The following is a 16,194-nucleotide window of genomic DNA, read 5'->3' as shown; positions in this document are numbered from 1 at the left end:
CCCAATGTTTCATTCTAGAAGTTTAATCTCTCTCATTTAGGTCTATGATCCTTTTGGAGTTAATTTTTTTCTATGGTGTGAGCTAAGGGTTAAGGCTTATATTTTTTAATATGGCTATCCAACTGGTCAAGCATGATTTGTTGACAAGATTATCCTTTCCTCATTGAATTGTTATGGTGCTTTTGTTGAAAATCAACTTATATGTATGGGTCCATTTCTAGACCTTTTATTGTGTTTCAGTGTTATATTTGTCTATCTTTACATCAATACTATAGTTTCTTGATTACTGTGTCTTCACAAAAATACCAGTAGTGTTAGTTCCTCAAGCTTATTATTTCTTTTGAAATTTTTTGCTAATATGTTAACTGATTTTTTTATACATATCTTGGTATCCTTTTTTCTATTTCTACAAAAAATTTCTGCTGGAATTTTTATTGGGGTTACATTGAATCTATACATAAATTTAGAGAGAATTTACATCTTAATATGAGTGTTCCAATCCATGAACACAATAACTCTCCATTTATTTAGATCTGAAATCTCTCTCAGAAATTTTGTTGTCTTTCAGTGGATGTCTTGCACATCTTTCGTCAAATTTATCACTAAATATCGTATTTGTTGATGTTATAAATTGTATGTGTATGTATATATATTAATTTCAGTTCTGATTGTTTATTGTTAATATATGGAAACTGTAACAGTTTTATTTTTTGATCTTGTGTCTTGCAACTTTGCCACACTCATTGATTAGTTATAGAAGTTTTTAAATTGCAGATTTTATAGGATTTGCTACATAGGCAATTATGTTGTTTGCAATATGATAGGTTCTTTTTCTTTTCAAATTTGGTTTCCTTTTCTTTTTACTCTTTTTGCCTCATTGATTGCACAGATCTTTCTTCTATTTCTTTGTTTATTTCTTCTACTTCTGGCATTCCCATTATCTGTATGTTACAACTTTGTAATTATCACACAATTACTGGATATTCTGTTCTTTTTTTCAGTCTTTTTTTCTTTGCTTTCTAATTTTCAAGGATATGTCTTTTAGCTCAGAGTTTCTTCCCTCAGCCATGTCCAGTCTACTAATGAGCTCATCAGAGGCATTCTTCATTTTTGAGGCAGTGGCTTTTTCTCTAGCAATCCTTTTCGGTTCTTTCTTGGGATTTCCATCTCTCTGCTTACATTATCCATCTGTTCTTGGATGTTGTCTACTTTATCTATTAGAGCCCTTAGCATATTAATCATAGCTGTATTATATTCCCAGTCTGATAATTGGAACATCCCCACCATGTCTGGTTCTGATACTTGCTCTCTCTCTTCAAATTGTGTTTTTTTGTCTTTTGGTATGCCTTGTACCTTTTCTTGATAAGCAACCACGATATTCTGGGTAATAGGAACGGCTGTAAATAGACCTTTAGTAATAAACTGGTGAAGTTCATGGGGAGAGGAAGCAGTCTACAGTCTGATGCTCAGGTCTCAGTCTTTGAGTGATCCTGTGCCTCTGGACTGTGAATTACACAAGCGTTTCTGTTTACTTATTTTCTCTCCCCTTAGACAGGAGCAAATGGCTAGAGTGCGCTGGGATTAGTTACTCCCCTTCCGCTGGTCAGTTAGACTCTAATATTTCAGCAGGTTAGGCTGTAGTTAACTAGTTTCCCCTAAGTCTGACCTTGTTAAGAAGAACAAAATGCTCTTGCCTATTTTAAAATGATTGCTTTTCCCCTTCTTGCACTGGAAGCAACAGGGGATTTTTCTCTGAAATTTACTTTGAGAAACGGGTCAACTCCTGGAGGGGTATTTCAGAAAACTGTGGTGACTCCCCATTAATGGGTCCCCTGGAGATTTTAACTCTCAAACTTGTGCGCACTGAGCCTCCAGCCATTCATCAACTGCAGTTCAGGCTTTCCTGCCTGGTGCTGGTTCCTTCAGTGGTTTCTGCCTGTGACTCTGCTGCAGGGACAGCGACCCTGCATCTGCCCGTCTGGCCTTCTAGTCTTGGGCACAGCGGTTTGCCCTGTGTCCTCCCTTCTCTTTCTTGTGGATGCAAGAAGAGCTGTTGAGTTTTCAGTCTGTTCAGCTTTTTACCTGTTGCCAGGATGGAGTGACGACTTCCAAGCTGCTTACAAGGGGAACCTGAAACTGGAAGTCCCTGCATCTTAATTTATCACAATCTCTTTCAAATTAATGCTAATTTAATTTCTATAAAATACCGACACTTTGCTCGAATAAGCTCTATTTCTTCTCTCCTCCTTTGGGTTATTACTGTCATATGTATTATGTCTATATAAGGTATAAAGCCAATGATAGTGTGTTATAATTTTTACTTTATGCAATCTTATGTCTTTTTTAAAAGTGAAGAGGAGAAAGGGAGAAAATATATTTATTGACTCTTTTCTGTTAATCCAAATATTTGCTATTTCCAGTGCTCCCCCAGTGGATCTGAGTTACTGTCTGGTGTCATTTCGTTTCTCCAAAGTGGCTCCATTCCCATCCCCCTTCTTTGTTCTTTTATTATTATATATGTCATAACTTTATTGACTACAAGCCTGATAATACAATTTGAAATTTGTGGTTTTATTGCAATTTTCTTTTAAATCAATTAAGAAAATCAAAGAAAATATTTGTGTATACTTCCTTTTCTATTTAGTTATATAATTTCCTTCACATGGACTCTATTTCTTTATATGCATTCAGATTACCATCTGACATCATTTCCTTTCATCCTGAGGAACTTCCTTTAGTATTCCTTGTGAGGAAGATCTTCTAGCAATGGATTTGCTCAATTTGAGTGTAGATGGAAGTGACTTTGTTTTGCCTTCCGAGGGGAATGTTTCCTCAGCAGCTTCTAGTTTAGGCAAAAGATTAATGGGAACGGAATAGATCTGTCCCTGATTGTGAAGATCATCACAGGCACTGAGATGTGGATGGGCACCACAGCTGAGTGACGGGGAGCAAGAGGGTCCTGTCTTAAATTTCACTTACTTGGAAAGAATTTGAACTGTGTATGAGTTTGCGAGCGCTCCTGGAGGAAAGTACCACAAACCGGGTGGTTTAAAAAACAGAAATAAGTTGTCTCACAGTCCTGGAGACTAGAAGTCCAAGACAAAGTGTCAGGGGCGTTATTTCCCTCTGAGGGCTGTGGGGGAAGAATCTGTTCCAGGCCTCTCTCCTGGCCTTGGAGATGCATTACTCTGACCTCTGCCTTCATGTTCACCTGGTATGAACAAATTTCCCCCTCTTATAAGGATACAAATCATATTGGATTAGGGTCCACCCTGAAGACCTGATTTTAACTTGCTTCCTTCTGTAAAGACCCTATCTTCACATAAGGTCACATTCTGAAGTTCTAGGGGTTACTTCTGCAACGTATAAATTTGTGTGTTTGTGTGGCAGGGGGACACAATTCAACCCATAAGAAATAGTATGTATTTTTTTAATACAGACTGTTACTATTTTATTTTTAAATTCAACTTTTACAGCATCCCTTCTACAGGTAATACGCAGAATTGTGGAGCCTATCATTTTGATCAAGAGTCTTGTCTCCCCTTGTCAAATGTCTAAACCCTAGCAGAGCTCCCAAGTCCCTCTCTCAGGCTGACTAAATGAATGTCCTTGACTGGAAGAAAATGTGGGGATTTAGATTTGTCAACTTGCAAAGGGGAAAGTCTTCCTTAGAAGGCTTAGACTAGATAATATATAAATAAAAATATCCCTTTGGGGCCGGCCCTGTGGTTGAGTGGTTAAGTTCGCGCGCTCTGCTTCAGCAGCCCACGGTTCAGATCCTGGGCACGGACACGGCACTGCTTACTAGGCCATGTTGAGGCGGCATCCCACATGCCACAACTAGAATGACCCACAACTAAAATATACAACTATGTACTGGTGGGATTTGGGGAGAAAAAAAAATTATTAAAAAAATCCCTGATTACAGTTGAATAAACAAATTTCAAAGATACAATATATTTGGAGGAAGTATATCCAAAATACAATAGATGGTAATATTCATATTATTAAAAGAATTTTTACCAATAAACAAGAAAAAGACAATCTAAGTCCCAACACACTGGACAAGTTGTCCAACTGCTCTAGTAATGAGGAACATGCAAAAGGAAACACCAATAAAATACTTTCAAGTTATCTACAAGGTAAAAAAGATTGATAATAGTGTTAACCAAGATGCAGGAAAATAGGTTTCCCATACCCTGTTGGTTGCAGTGTAGATTGTTAGAACCATTTTGTAAGGCAACTTTGCAATATCTATAAAAATATAAATTAGGCATGTCCTTTGACAAAGCAATTTCACTTCTAAAAATTCAGAAGAAATATATGCATATTTATTTTAAAACATATAAATTTATATATGTTGTTATGTATAAATATACATGTATATGTTGATTTATGATTCTGGTTATGATTGCTAACAGAAGTAAAAAAAATAAGTGTTGTTAGTAGGTGAGCAAGTTAGCTAAATTATTATACAGGCATACTATAAAGTTCACATGTGTGTGCATGTGGGTGTGTATGAGTGCATCTCAAAAACACATTTTTAAATAAAAAAATAAAATCAAGTTGCAGAAAAGTACACATGATATGATCTAATTTATGTAAGAAAATCGGATAGATCTTTCCATGGTATCTACATAAATGAAAAGGAACGTGATTGGCAGGACACACTCCAAACGGTGAAAACGGGTTACTACAGGAGCTGAAGAGTAGATGGAATGGAGGTGGGGACAGTCAATTTTGTGCTTTCAGATTTTACTCTACATATTTATGTAATATCTCATATCTTTTACAGTGAGAAAGGATTTGTGTATTTTTTGTGTAATAATAAAAATATTTCATCATAAACTTCAAAAGATGAAATTAACATCTACATATCTGTCCCTTTGTTACTTCTTTCCTCAAATCTTCTATATCCCAACTGTATGTGCTACAGATAAGCAACAAAGAAAATTTCAAATTTTTCTCAAGGGCAAATGAATCAGTTTCTAAAATTCATTTCAATTTTGGAGAGGTTGGAAGGACTAATATGATGCAATATCCGGAGCCTGAGCACTTCCCTGGGACGAAAGGAAGAAAGTCTTTGGGACAATCAAATGGTTGTTCTCACCTTTTTTAGTGAGACCTACAAAGAAAGCAAAACTGGATTGAAACAAAGAGCCATGGCAAATTCTCATTTCCTTTCTCCTTTATTGCTGGATTGCAATTGTTATTCTTAGTTTCCTCACAAGCTTCTCAGTCCCTCCAATAATGTAAGCTCTTCTTCCTCATCCTCTTTGTTCCTTTCATTCCTCCTTGATTTCCTCACTATCTTCTCTTTATTCCTTTTCTTAGTTTCCACCCTTACATTTCTTCTTCTCTTGGGCTTCTGCTCATTCTGGTGCAGGGGCCTCTTGATGGCTGCTGCTGCTTCCCTTCCCCCACCAGGGAGATCTTGCACAGGTGCGGCCCCATCTGTCCCAATGTGCCTCTCTCAGCACGCAGTAGTACACAGCAGTGTCTCTCAGGGTGACCTGGGGCAGGATCAAGGTACTGGACTTTCTGTCTGTTGTGATGGTCAAAGAGGCCATTCCATTGGTCTCAGTGCTTTTTAGACCATGAATCACATACTCTGGACCCTGGTGGGGAATCTGTCGATACCAATATATGTACTCACTTCCACTGATTGTGGAATGGTTACAGGGCAGGTGCACAGGTTCCTTTTCAGTACTCTCCATTGCATTTGGCTGGATGGTCTTGGCATCACCCATAATGCCTGAGGGATTGAGAAACACTAGATTAGCTCTGGATTGTCAAATCTGGGTACATCTAATTTCAGGTTCACAAGAACTCCCAGAACGCCTCTCTCCAGTCATATCCTATGCTTGAGTATTTTCATGTTTGTTGCACAGGACAAGGCAAATACTTCTGGTATTTATTCTTGAGCTATCCAGAGCCACAGGCTAAAGATAAATTGCTGTCTTCCATGATCCTTGGGCTCAGTGAACACAAAACTCCTGAAAGCCTGAAAGCTGTAAGACTCAGGGTGACTTCTGTGAGTGGTAGATACCATCAGCCTCTCACAATGATGATCAGACGCTCTAGAGAAACACATAGACACATAAACAAGGAGATGCAAATTCTTTCCAGTAGTTTGACAAAGTACAGTGGGAGAAGGTAAAGCAGCAGATATCTGTCCTTTGTCTTTAGCCACAAAGATCATCCTTTCTTAAACCCGAATCACTTACCAAAAGTTAGGAGAATAGTTATTCCTGTCACTGATCTCATAATTCAAGTCCAATCTGGGGTTCAAAGCCTCAGAGCTCAAAATCTGATCTGATCCTCGGTTGGGGGAGGTCCCAAGCAACAACGCAGCAGCCACTAGCAGAGCCCCACACCAGGTAACTTTCAGTTTTGGAGTTCTCTAGTCAAGCATCAGCTAAAGACCAAGCAGTCTCTTCGTTGGGTCTACTCCCACCCCCAGGATTAAACATAAACTTAAAAAGAGGGTAAGGATATTTTCCCAATGTCCTAATTCAGAAAGTTTACGCTGAGATCGTTTTCAAGGTTCAAACTCAAATAGTATATGTCTGAATCGGTCTGAATGAGTCAAATCATCCACAAGGGGATTACACATTCCTCATTTGTGGTACAAGGCAAAACCCACCACTAACTGGTGTTTTGATGCTACATTGAGTTGATATTAAATGTCCTTTAATTCAGGAAAACTTTGTTGAGCCCAGGGTTTTAAATGAAAGAAGAGAACTCCTATCCATATTCCCAGCCAGGGCAAGTAAGTCTCAGGAGCAGTAACATATAATTTAATGTCAAAAGTTAGAAACTATCTTCTTTTATTTTTTAAAAGATTGGGGAAGGAGCTAACAACTGTCACCAATCTTCTTCTCGTTTTTTTCTGCTTTTTCTCCCCAAATCCCCCCAGTACATAGTTGTATATTTTAGTTGTGGGTCCTTATAGCTGTGGCATGTGGGATGCCGCCTCAGCATGGCCTAATGAGCAGTGCCACATCCGTGCCCAGGATCCAAACCTGGGCCGCCGAAGTGGAGTTTGCAAACTTAACCACTCGGTCACGGGGCTGGACCCAGAAATTATCTTCTGATAAAAAAAAAAAAAGATCATAACCTAAGCTAAAAATCCAATGACACTGTGGAAGAAAATATTTGCGACATATATGACAAAGATAGCTTCATAGTTGTATAATATTTCTGTGCTTAGTATGATGGGAAAAGATAAAATTAAAACCCCATCTAAAAGCCAAGCCACCTGGTATTCAGGTCTCCCACATTGACTCCTGAAATGATGTCTTAAGAATCTTCTAGAAGGACATTATTGATGCCTCTGGTTTTGATTCGGGTGTCAATGACTTGAATGGTACTTATTCCTATTCCACTTGAGTCCCTCTTTGACACGCATTTTCTCATCTCATGCCAATGTCTAGGGGCGGCATGCATTGAGGACACTAAGGAGAAAAGCAAAGAGGCGAGAGATGGGAAGAGAAAATTTGGAAAGGGAAATTAAATGAAGCCATTTTACAAGAGAGGTGGAAATAAACATGAAGGAATTTCTTTGGTTATTCTCAAAAGTGCTCATTATTAACAAGACGGTGTAGAATAAAATTATAATGAATCATTCTTCTCTGCTACAATAACTAAGCTTATTACTCTACTATAGGAGTAAATATTTGGCCATTTAAAATTGAACTATTAATCACCTGTGTCTTTTCTTCCCATGGGGGGTCAGCTCTTTGTTCTGCTTTTGGGAAAGGGCTTATCCATGTCCTTGAAACTGTGCATACACTCAGTGTGAGATTACGAAGTACATGTTGAGAAAGGGGTGAAAGTAAGTTCTTTGCACAACAATGACAACCTCTCCCTCACCTAGGAAAGAGCTTCAGTTTGCAGCTCTAACAGCCCCCTCTTGTGACTGTACTTATGAACTTCTTCACTTAGAACCAGAAACCAAGTCAGACAGCCATCTTTCAAGGGTTTTGTGTCAAGTCTGAGGATAAATGTCTCAAATTTGCTACCTCCCTCTAGTGGCGTCTTGGTGAAGGGCTTCCTACAGCAATACTCTACGATTAAGGATTGAATTATGTTCAGTTACTTGGATATTTTAGAACTATTTCTGTGAGAACAAATCACTCAATAAAATTCCTTTTATTTTCCTTATTATCTTGTACTTCCCAAGGTTGAAGGCATTTCCCAAAGCCCACATTATTCATTGTTTAACATAGAATTTGGCACAGACTAAGCACTTAATAATAATGTGTTGGGTGAACGTATTAATTAATATTTGCTGGGAGAAGTTATATGGAATGACTTGAATTTATTCTGTGTAAAAGCTTCTAATTTTCTGGAAAACAAATTGAACAAAAGTATCCAGCAGTGAAGGTAAATGCAAGATTAGACCAGTGGACAAAATTCAAATAGACGGCACACCAACTCTCACCACCCTTTCTCTAAAAAAAAATTCACACATCAAGAATAGAGAAAGCCTGGTAATGAGAATATGGCGGTCTATGGCATAGTGGTCATGTGGTCACAATTAATTTAATAAGTACTCAATGTGCATCTATCATTGCCAGATTATACAGTAACAATAGTAACTCAAGACTGCAGTAAATATATAAATGAAAGAAATACTGGGATTCCTAAAAGAAATACGAAAAGTAAGAGTCATTATGCCCTCTAGTTATATAACGCAACAGTGAGACCAACAATACGACTGTCTAGTGGTCATTACTGCAGTGTTTGGATGGTGAGGAGCATCCAGTCCGACTCCAGAGAATAATACATATTGTGGTACTTTTTGGTTTTGTTTGTCTTTATGTAACAGCTTCACTGAGATATAATTCACACACCATACAATTCACCCATTTAAAGCATACAATTCAATGGTTTTTAGTATATTCGCAGAGTTGTGCAACCACCGCCATAATTGATGTTAGAACATTTCATGATCCCCAAAAGGAACATGTACCCTTAGCAGTCACTTATCATTTCCCCACATGAAACTCCTTCTAGGCGACCACTAATCTACTTCGTCTCTCTCTTAGTGCACTCGGTTTGCTATAACAAATTATCACAGACTGGGTAGCTTATAAACAACAGAAATTTGCCTCTCACAGTTCTGGAAGCTGGAAAGCCCAAGATCAGCAACAACAGATTTGATGCCTAGTGAGGGCTCACTTTTGGGTTTATAGATGGTGCCTCCCTGCTGTGTCCTCACATGGTGGAAAGGGCAAGGGATCATTCTGGAGCCTTTTTTATAAAATCCTTAATCCCAAATGCCCCATCTATTCATACGGTCACCTTTGGAAGTTAGGATACAACTTATGAATTTTGGGGGAACACAATCATTCATACCATAGCAGTCTCTATATATTTTCTCATTCTGGACATTTCATATAAATGGAATATACAATATACAATATATGGCTTCTTGGATGGGCTTTTTTTCACTTACCACAATGTTTTCAAGGTTCATCCATGTTGTTGCATGTGTCAGTATTTCATTAGTTTTTATTGCCTGATAATGTTCCATTGTATGGATATAGCATATTTCATTTGTCAGTTCAACAGTTGATGGACATTTGGGTTGTTTCCACTTTTTGGCTATGACATTCTTAATAAGCTTATGTGTGGACATATGTTTTCACTGCTCTTGGGTATTTGCCCAGGAGTAGAATTGCTAGATAATATGATACCTCTATGTTTAATGGTTTCAGCCACTTCTAGATTATTTCTCAAAGTGGCTGAACCATTTTACACTCTTATAAAAGTAACAGAAGATTCAATTTATTTACATTCTCACCAACACTTTCTGATTTTCTATCTTTTTGATTAAGCCATCTTACTGGCTGTGAAGTAGTATTTTCTTGTTGTTTTGATTAGTATTTCCTTGATAGCTACCGGTCTTCAGCAGCTTTTCACGTGCTTATGGGCCATTTGCATATCTTCTTTGGAGAAAATCTACTGGAATATTTGGTTCATTTAAAATTGAATTTCGACTTTTCATTGTTGAGTTGTGAGAGTTCTTTATCTGTTCTAGATATAAGTCCCGTATTAGACATATGATTTGCAAATATTTTCTCCATTTTGTGGGCTGTCTTTTCACTCTCTTGATTGTGTTCTTTGAAGCACAGAAGTTTTAATTTTGATGAAATCCAGTTCATCCATTTCATCTTTTGTCACTTGTGCTTTTGGTGTCGTATCTAAGAAGGCTTTGCCTAACTCAAGGTCACAACGATTTACTTCTGTGTTTCTTCTAAGAGTTTTGTAGTTTTAGATCTTATATTTGGATATTTGATTCATTTTGAGTTAATTTTTTGTCATGGTATAAAGAAGGAGTACAACTTTATTCTTTTATATGTGGTTATGCAGTTGTTGAAAACACTATTCTTTCCCCTCTCAAAAATCAATTGATCATAAATGTATGGGTTTATCTTGCAGCACTAAATTCTATCCCATTGATCTATATGTCTATCCCTACTGAATCGTTAAGTATGAACAGCTTCAAATTGAGAAGTCAGTACACTGTTTAATAGAAATAGTACTATTTGGCTTCCTTGCAAGAAGGCATTAACATTTCACCATGAAGTTTGGTGTTTGCTTTATGTTTGTAGCAAACACCCTCAAACAGAATGAGGAATTTTTTCTTTTATTTGTAATTTGCTGGGAATTTATTTCTTTATTATGAATGAATGTTTATTATACATCAAATGCTTTTGTGTAACTATTGAGATGATGAAATTCTGTTTTTTATTAGTGTGGATGACTCCTTTGACTGATATAAAATGTTTAATAAACATTACACAAAACCCAACTTGGTTGTGATATATTATCCTTTTATATAAACTGCTAATTCTTTTTGCTGATATTTTGTTTAGAAGTTTTGAATTTATGTCCATTGAGTGGGGCTATCTTATATGTTTTCTTTAAATTTCTTTATTCAGGTTTTAATATCAAGTTTGTGCTGTCATTGTTAAATGTGTCCTCTTTTTTTCCTGTATTTAAGTAAGTTTGGCACACTAGTCATGTTATGATAGGTTATGCTGTCATAATAATCAATAATCAACTCCAAAATCAATGACTTGAAGAAATAGTTTATTTCTTTCACATTCATAGTTCATTTTGAATCAAGGCAATTCTCCAGGTCAAATGTACAACAAGTAATGACTAACATTTAAACCTCCATATCAATACACAATTCAGGGGCTGGCCCCATGGCTGAGTGGCGAAGTTTGTGCACTCTGTTTCAGCGGCCTGGGGTTAGCAGGTTTTGATCCCAGGTGTGGACATACGCATTGCTCATCAAGCCAGACTGTGGCGGCATCCCACGTAGAAGCAAAATGACCTATAACTAGGATATACAACTGGGGCTTTGGGGGGAAAAAAGAGGAAGATTGGAAATAGATGTTAACTCAGGGCCAATCTCCTCAATAAATAAATAAATAAATACATAAATAAATAAATAAAATTCACAATTCAACCGTCACCACAATCTGAGAAAGCAGAGGTTGAAAGTTAAGCTCGGCAATTGAATGTCTCTATCATGAAGTGACACATGCCATTTCTACTCACCTTTCTTTGGCCAAAGCAAGTCATATGGCCATCTCCACCTTCAGGAGGTACACAGTCCTTCTGGGTTGCTGGAAGGAGAGGGGAACCGGATGTTGCTGAGCAGTCCATGCTCAGCCTTTGGACTTGTAACCAAGAACTCGTTTCCTCTCTTCTCCCCATGCAGGAGACAAGTACTCCTTCTCCAAGGGAGACAACTTAGGATCCCCTATCAGTGACCCTGATCAAAGGTAGATGTCTGATTGATCTATAGTCTTCCTCTGGTCTCGATGTGACTACTCTTGGTCTAAAGATCTATGAAGAAAAAACAGGTAGAAAACAACCAAAAAATAAACAAAAACAAGTAAACTATCTCCTCCACACACTGAATGCGCAATTGTGGAAGAGTTACAGGATTATGTCATACAAGATTCTCTTGCAAAGAGAAAAAAGAGAGACACACAGTGTTGGTTTGAAACTAATGTGTGATCTCAGGAGGCATAGTTATTGCCTTCCTTAGCCTATGATGAGACTCTGACTGTGCTGCATGCAAGGAGCTTTTTGCTCATTGTTTTTCACATTCTCTGGCTCAGCCCTCAGGAATATTCTTCTTCCATTATCTTCCTTGGCCACATTTAAAGGGCTATCCCTTCCTTGTGGATAGATTTCTCAGCCCATTCTCTGCTTGAGTTTCTTAAGAGCTAAGGAATTACTTTGGATCTCTAATGATCATAGTTTGTTTTAGTCCAAACTGCTTTTGGCCATACAGCTCTTTCAAAAGATTAGTTGCCTTCTTATCTATTTGATCCAAGTAAGAGTCATATATTTATGCTTACAAAATACACAAAAATAAATTTTTATATTTTTAAAATTTAAGTAGACAGAAATAAATATATAAATTAATAAAATGTATTACTGTATTTGAAAGAACTGTAAAAATCAGCATGATATTGGAAGAGAAAATGAATGGTTTTTAGTACTATGTCAGATCTGAAGATCCAACCATTCAAGATGATAATTAGAAAACTACTCCTGATTTTCCTGAAATAAATGGGTTCATTCAATCTAGCTGTTTAGGAATAAGTTGAAAAGCACTTTGTAATTTATTTTAACCCAAGATACAAACATAATACCTTGGAATCTCAGGGAAGAAGGCTGTTTTATACACAGAACTCAAATATGGGAACATTTTTTATAGAAAAAGAGTTTACATTAGAAGGTCTCAGCTGTGCTTCCACAGTGCCTGCCTTCTTCCTGTCTGTGGTTCATGGGTTTCCCCAAGCCTCTGAGCAGGTGGCTGCCTTTATGGAGCTCTAAGTTTTTGATTACCTTCCACCATCATGTCTATTACTGTGGGAGCCCAGAGAGCACAGAAGTAGACCCCTGAGTCTGACAGTTGTAAGGAAGAGATGGTGAGGCTGATGAATTTTTCTGCTCTTCGAAAGTTCACAGAGAAGCGATCCTGCTTTACATCTGGCTTCGAATAATCCTGATGAATAAAGTAAGCCATCTCTCCACTGGGAGGCTGTTTGTACCAGAACAAAGTATAATAACTGGTCCAACTGGTTTGATACTTCCACTCCATGGTCACAGCTTCTCCTTCATTCCTTGTTATTATAGTCTGAGCTGGGGTTACTTTCTGAGCCATGCTGGATCCTGTGGAAAAGGAGAAGACGGGGTTTGTCCTCTGAAATGTCTCAGATGGGCCATGAGGACTAGATTCATTTATGACACAAAGACAAAGTAAAGAATCACATAGAGTTTCATTTCCCCACCTCTCTTCTCTCTTAATACTCCCATCAGTTAAAACTTACATAGTCCCTTCCTTGAGCTCTAAGAGGAAGCTGAGGCCCCATGTTTAGGGCCACACTTACTGAAGCCAAAGGCAGCCAAGAATGCCCACAGCAGACCAGGGCAGAGCATGATAGAAATTCTTCTCCTGGTTGAAATTTCTGTTGTTCTCACTCAAGCCCAGAGACCAGCCTTTCTCTGAGTGCCTGAGTGCTGAGATTATGGGGGCTTTTAGAAGTTTCTGCCCCCAAACAGGAAGTAAAGTTTCTGTAAGCAGGATGTTACACTGCCCTATTCAGAGGCTGGAACATCTACTCTAACCCAAACCTCTGTCTTGTCTGTTTTTTCTGAGGCAATACATTTGAAAAATGACTATTATATCTAGCAAGGTACAGGAATGAAGTTTAATTATCTTTCTGTTATTGAATTCTCACTTAATACCACTGTGATCAGCGACTATATTCTGAATGATTGAAATCTTTTGAAATTGAGTAAGGCTTGCTTTAAGATCCAGAACAGAATCAACTGTGATAAATATCCAGAAGGCATTTGAAAAGAATATGTATCCTGTTGTTTGTGGATAAAGTGTTCTATATATGTAAACTAGGCAAAAATATTGGTTTTGCTGGTTATAGTTTCTCTGTGCTTTTACTCAGAGTTGTATGTTAATGCTTGCCACTATGGTTCTATATTTGTTCATTGATTTTTTAAATCAATAAATTCTACTGGTTTAATGCTACTGTTTAACTCTACTGATGTATGTTTGATATATTTTGAAGCTATTAGGTGCATTAAAAATAGAATTATTCTATCTCCCTGGTAGATTGAGCATTTAATCATTTTGAAGTACACTATTAATAATTCCTAGTTTAATGTTTACTTTATCTGATACTAGTATAGCTACTCACTCTTCTTTAGGTTAGTTACTCCAAATGTCTTGTTATCCATATGCAAAAGACTGAAGTCGTATCTCTACCTCACACCATATTCAAAATTAACTTGAAATGGATCAATGACCTCAATGTAAAACTAAAACTTTAAAACTCTTAGACAAAAACACAGATGTAAACCTTTGTGACCTTGGATTAGGCCACGTTTTTAAAATATGGCATCAAAGCTCAAGTACTAAAAAAACCCCAAATAGTTAAATTAGACTTTTTCAAAATTAAAAACTCTTGTGCTTCAAAAGATACTATTAAGAAGGTGAAAAAGACAACCCACAGAAGAGGGGAAACTATTTGTAAATCATATATCTGTTAAGGGTCAGGTATCCAGAATATATAAAGAGGTCTTACAATTCAACAATAAAAAGACCCACAACTCAAGGAAAATTTTAATTTTAACAGTGGTTTTACGGGCTTCTGGCGATAGGAGGGAAAAGGTGAAAGGAATTGTCACTTTCCACTATATGTTCTTTTGTGTAATTTTTGCTTTATACCGTGGGTGTTTATTAGCAATTCAAAAATCCAGGAATAATTTGTATTAAAAATATTTTCACTACTCTTAGCACTCTTTTATAAAGATTAATTATTTTTTGCCTTATGAAGGAGTTGGTAAGCCTTTTTTCTCTAATTTGAACCCTTTGTTGAAATAGGTATTATTTTTCTTTCCTGAAGGAATGTTGGGAAATATGGAGAAATTTTATGCTGTTGCTGATGTATATACAGACCTAAGAGGTTGAAGGAATTGGTGGCACATTTGGGCAAAATCTTAAAACTCTTGAATAGTGTCATTGGACCTAGGGTGTATGCTGTTATCAAAAACGTTTCCAGTTATTTCTAGTGAGCAGACATCCATCAGAGGAGAGAGGTGAAACAGAGTTAAATGTTGCCATCCCTTTCTGCTCGTTCTGCTCAATCTTTAGCACTGAGAACAGTATCTGGCACATAGTAGGCCATCAGCAAATATTTGTTGAATGTAGAACAGTTGCACTGGGAGAAAGCTTTGCAGGAATTCCTCTGACTGCTACGTGAATTCTACCTTTTATAACTGAGGACCCTTACTCTGAAGATGGACTTAGAGAGGGGAATGGATTAAATGTTACATGAAGAATATATTTTAACTTTTAAATTTATATGAATTAAGGCATGAAAGCATGCAATTAAGACACATCTGAAACGGAAATGCTTATAGTGAATAATTATCTTTGGATGTTGAAACTTTGAATGATTTTAACTTTTCCATTGTATTTTCTATATTTTCAAAAGCGTCTATAATGAACATATGTTGACTTTATGACAATTAAATTTTTTTTTTCTGAAGGCCACCAAATTTTCACCTGGAAGAGTTTTAGATCTCTGGTTCATTATGGAAGGTATAGGATTTCAATGACAGAAGCTCGAACACCCCAGTGAGGTTATCAACACAATTTACATGTCTGCTTAAAACACCACTGTTTCTCCTGTAGAATAGGTTGGGGTTGGTACAAATTGTACTAGTTCATGTTGCATTATTTAAAAACTGAAATTTTTATAATCACAATGATTAGATCTCTGCATTCTTTTCCAGTGGAAACAAGCCCCAAAACGTGGTCAAGAACAAAGCCTGTGACTGGAGTCCCGGCTGCAGGCTGCAGGTGCCTGAGAACTCTGTGTGTTCCCAGCACAGAAGTACAAGGCTGAGTCTCCTGGTTGGGCTGCTGCAGTACGCAAGGAGACTTGTTGAACTTTTGCTGTAAATCTCCTGTCTTGTTTTCTATCCGCTTCTGAATAAATCTGTTTTAGAAGAGTAAAGTCTTTTGCTGCTTTCTTCTCAGACCAAGAGAAATAATTCAAAGCCCCATCTGTGTAACTGCAGATGGTAGCAGCCGTTTCTCTCCCCCAGACATTCAGGATTGAAGGACTCTGC

At 37.3% G+C, this 16,194-nt stretch overlaps 2 gene segments (V, D, J or C); both read right to left on the bottom strand.

Annotated features, from left to right (window-relative positions):
- LOC106840671 (T cell receptor delta constant-like) overlaps positions 1-13,634 on the bottom strand; it is an 802,079-nt gene extending 788,445 nt beyond the window's left edge. Inside the window, 2 exon segments of the C gene segment in view lie at positions 12,886-13,212; positions 13,431-13,634. Coding sequence covers positions 12,886-13,212; positions 13,431-13,479 — 376 coding nt within the window.
- LOC106840669 (T-cell receptor alpha chain constant-like) overlaps positions 1-16,194 on the bottom strand; it is a 1,015,328-nt gene that overhangs the window by 872,820 nt on the left and 126,314 nt on the right.

This window comes from Equus asinus, chromosome 2 (genome assembly GCF_041296235.1).
Source record: "Equus asinus isolate D_3611 breed Donkey chromosome 2, EquAss-T2T_v2, whole genome shotgun sequence".
NCBI lineage: Eukaryota > Metazoa > Chordata > Mammalia > Perissodactyla > Equidae > Equus > Equus asinus.
Note: the sequence above shows the minus strand (reverse complement) of the source record. Positions and strands in the feature narration are given on the sequence as shown.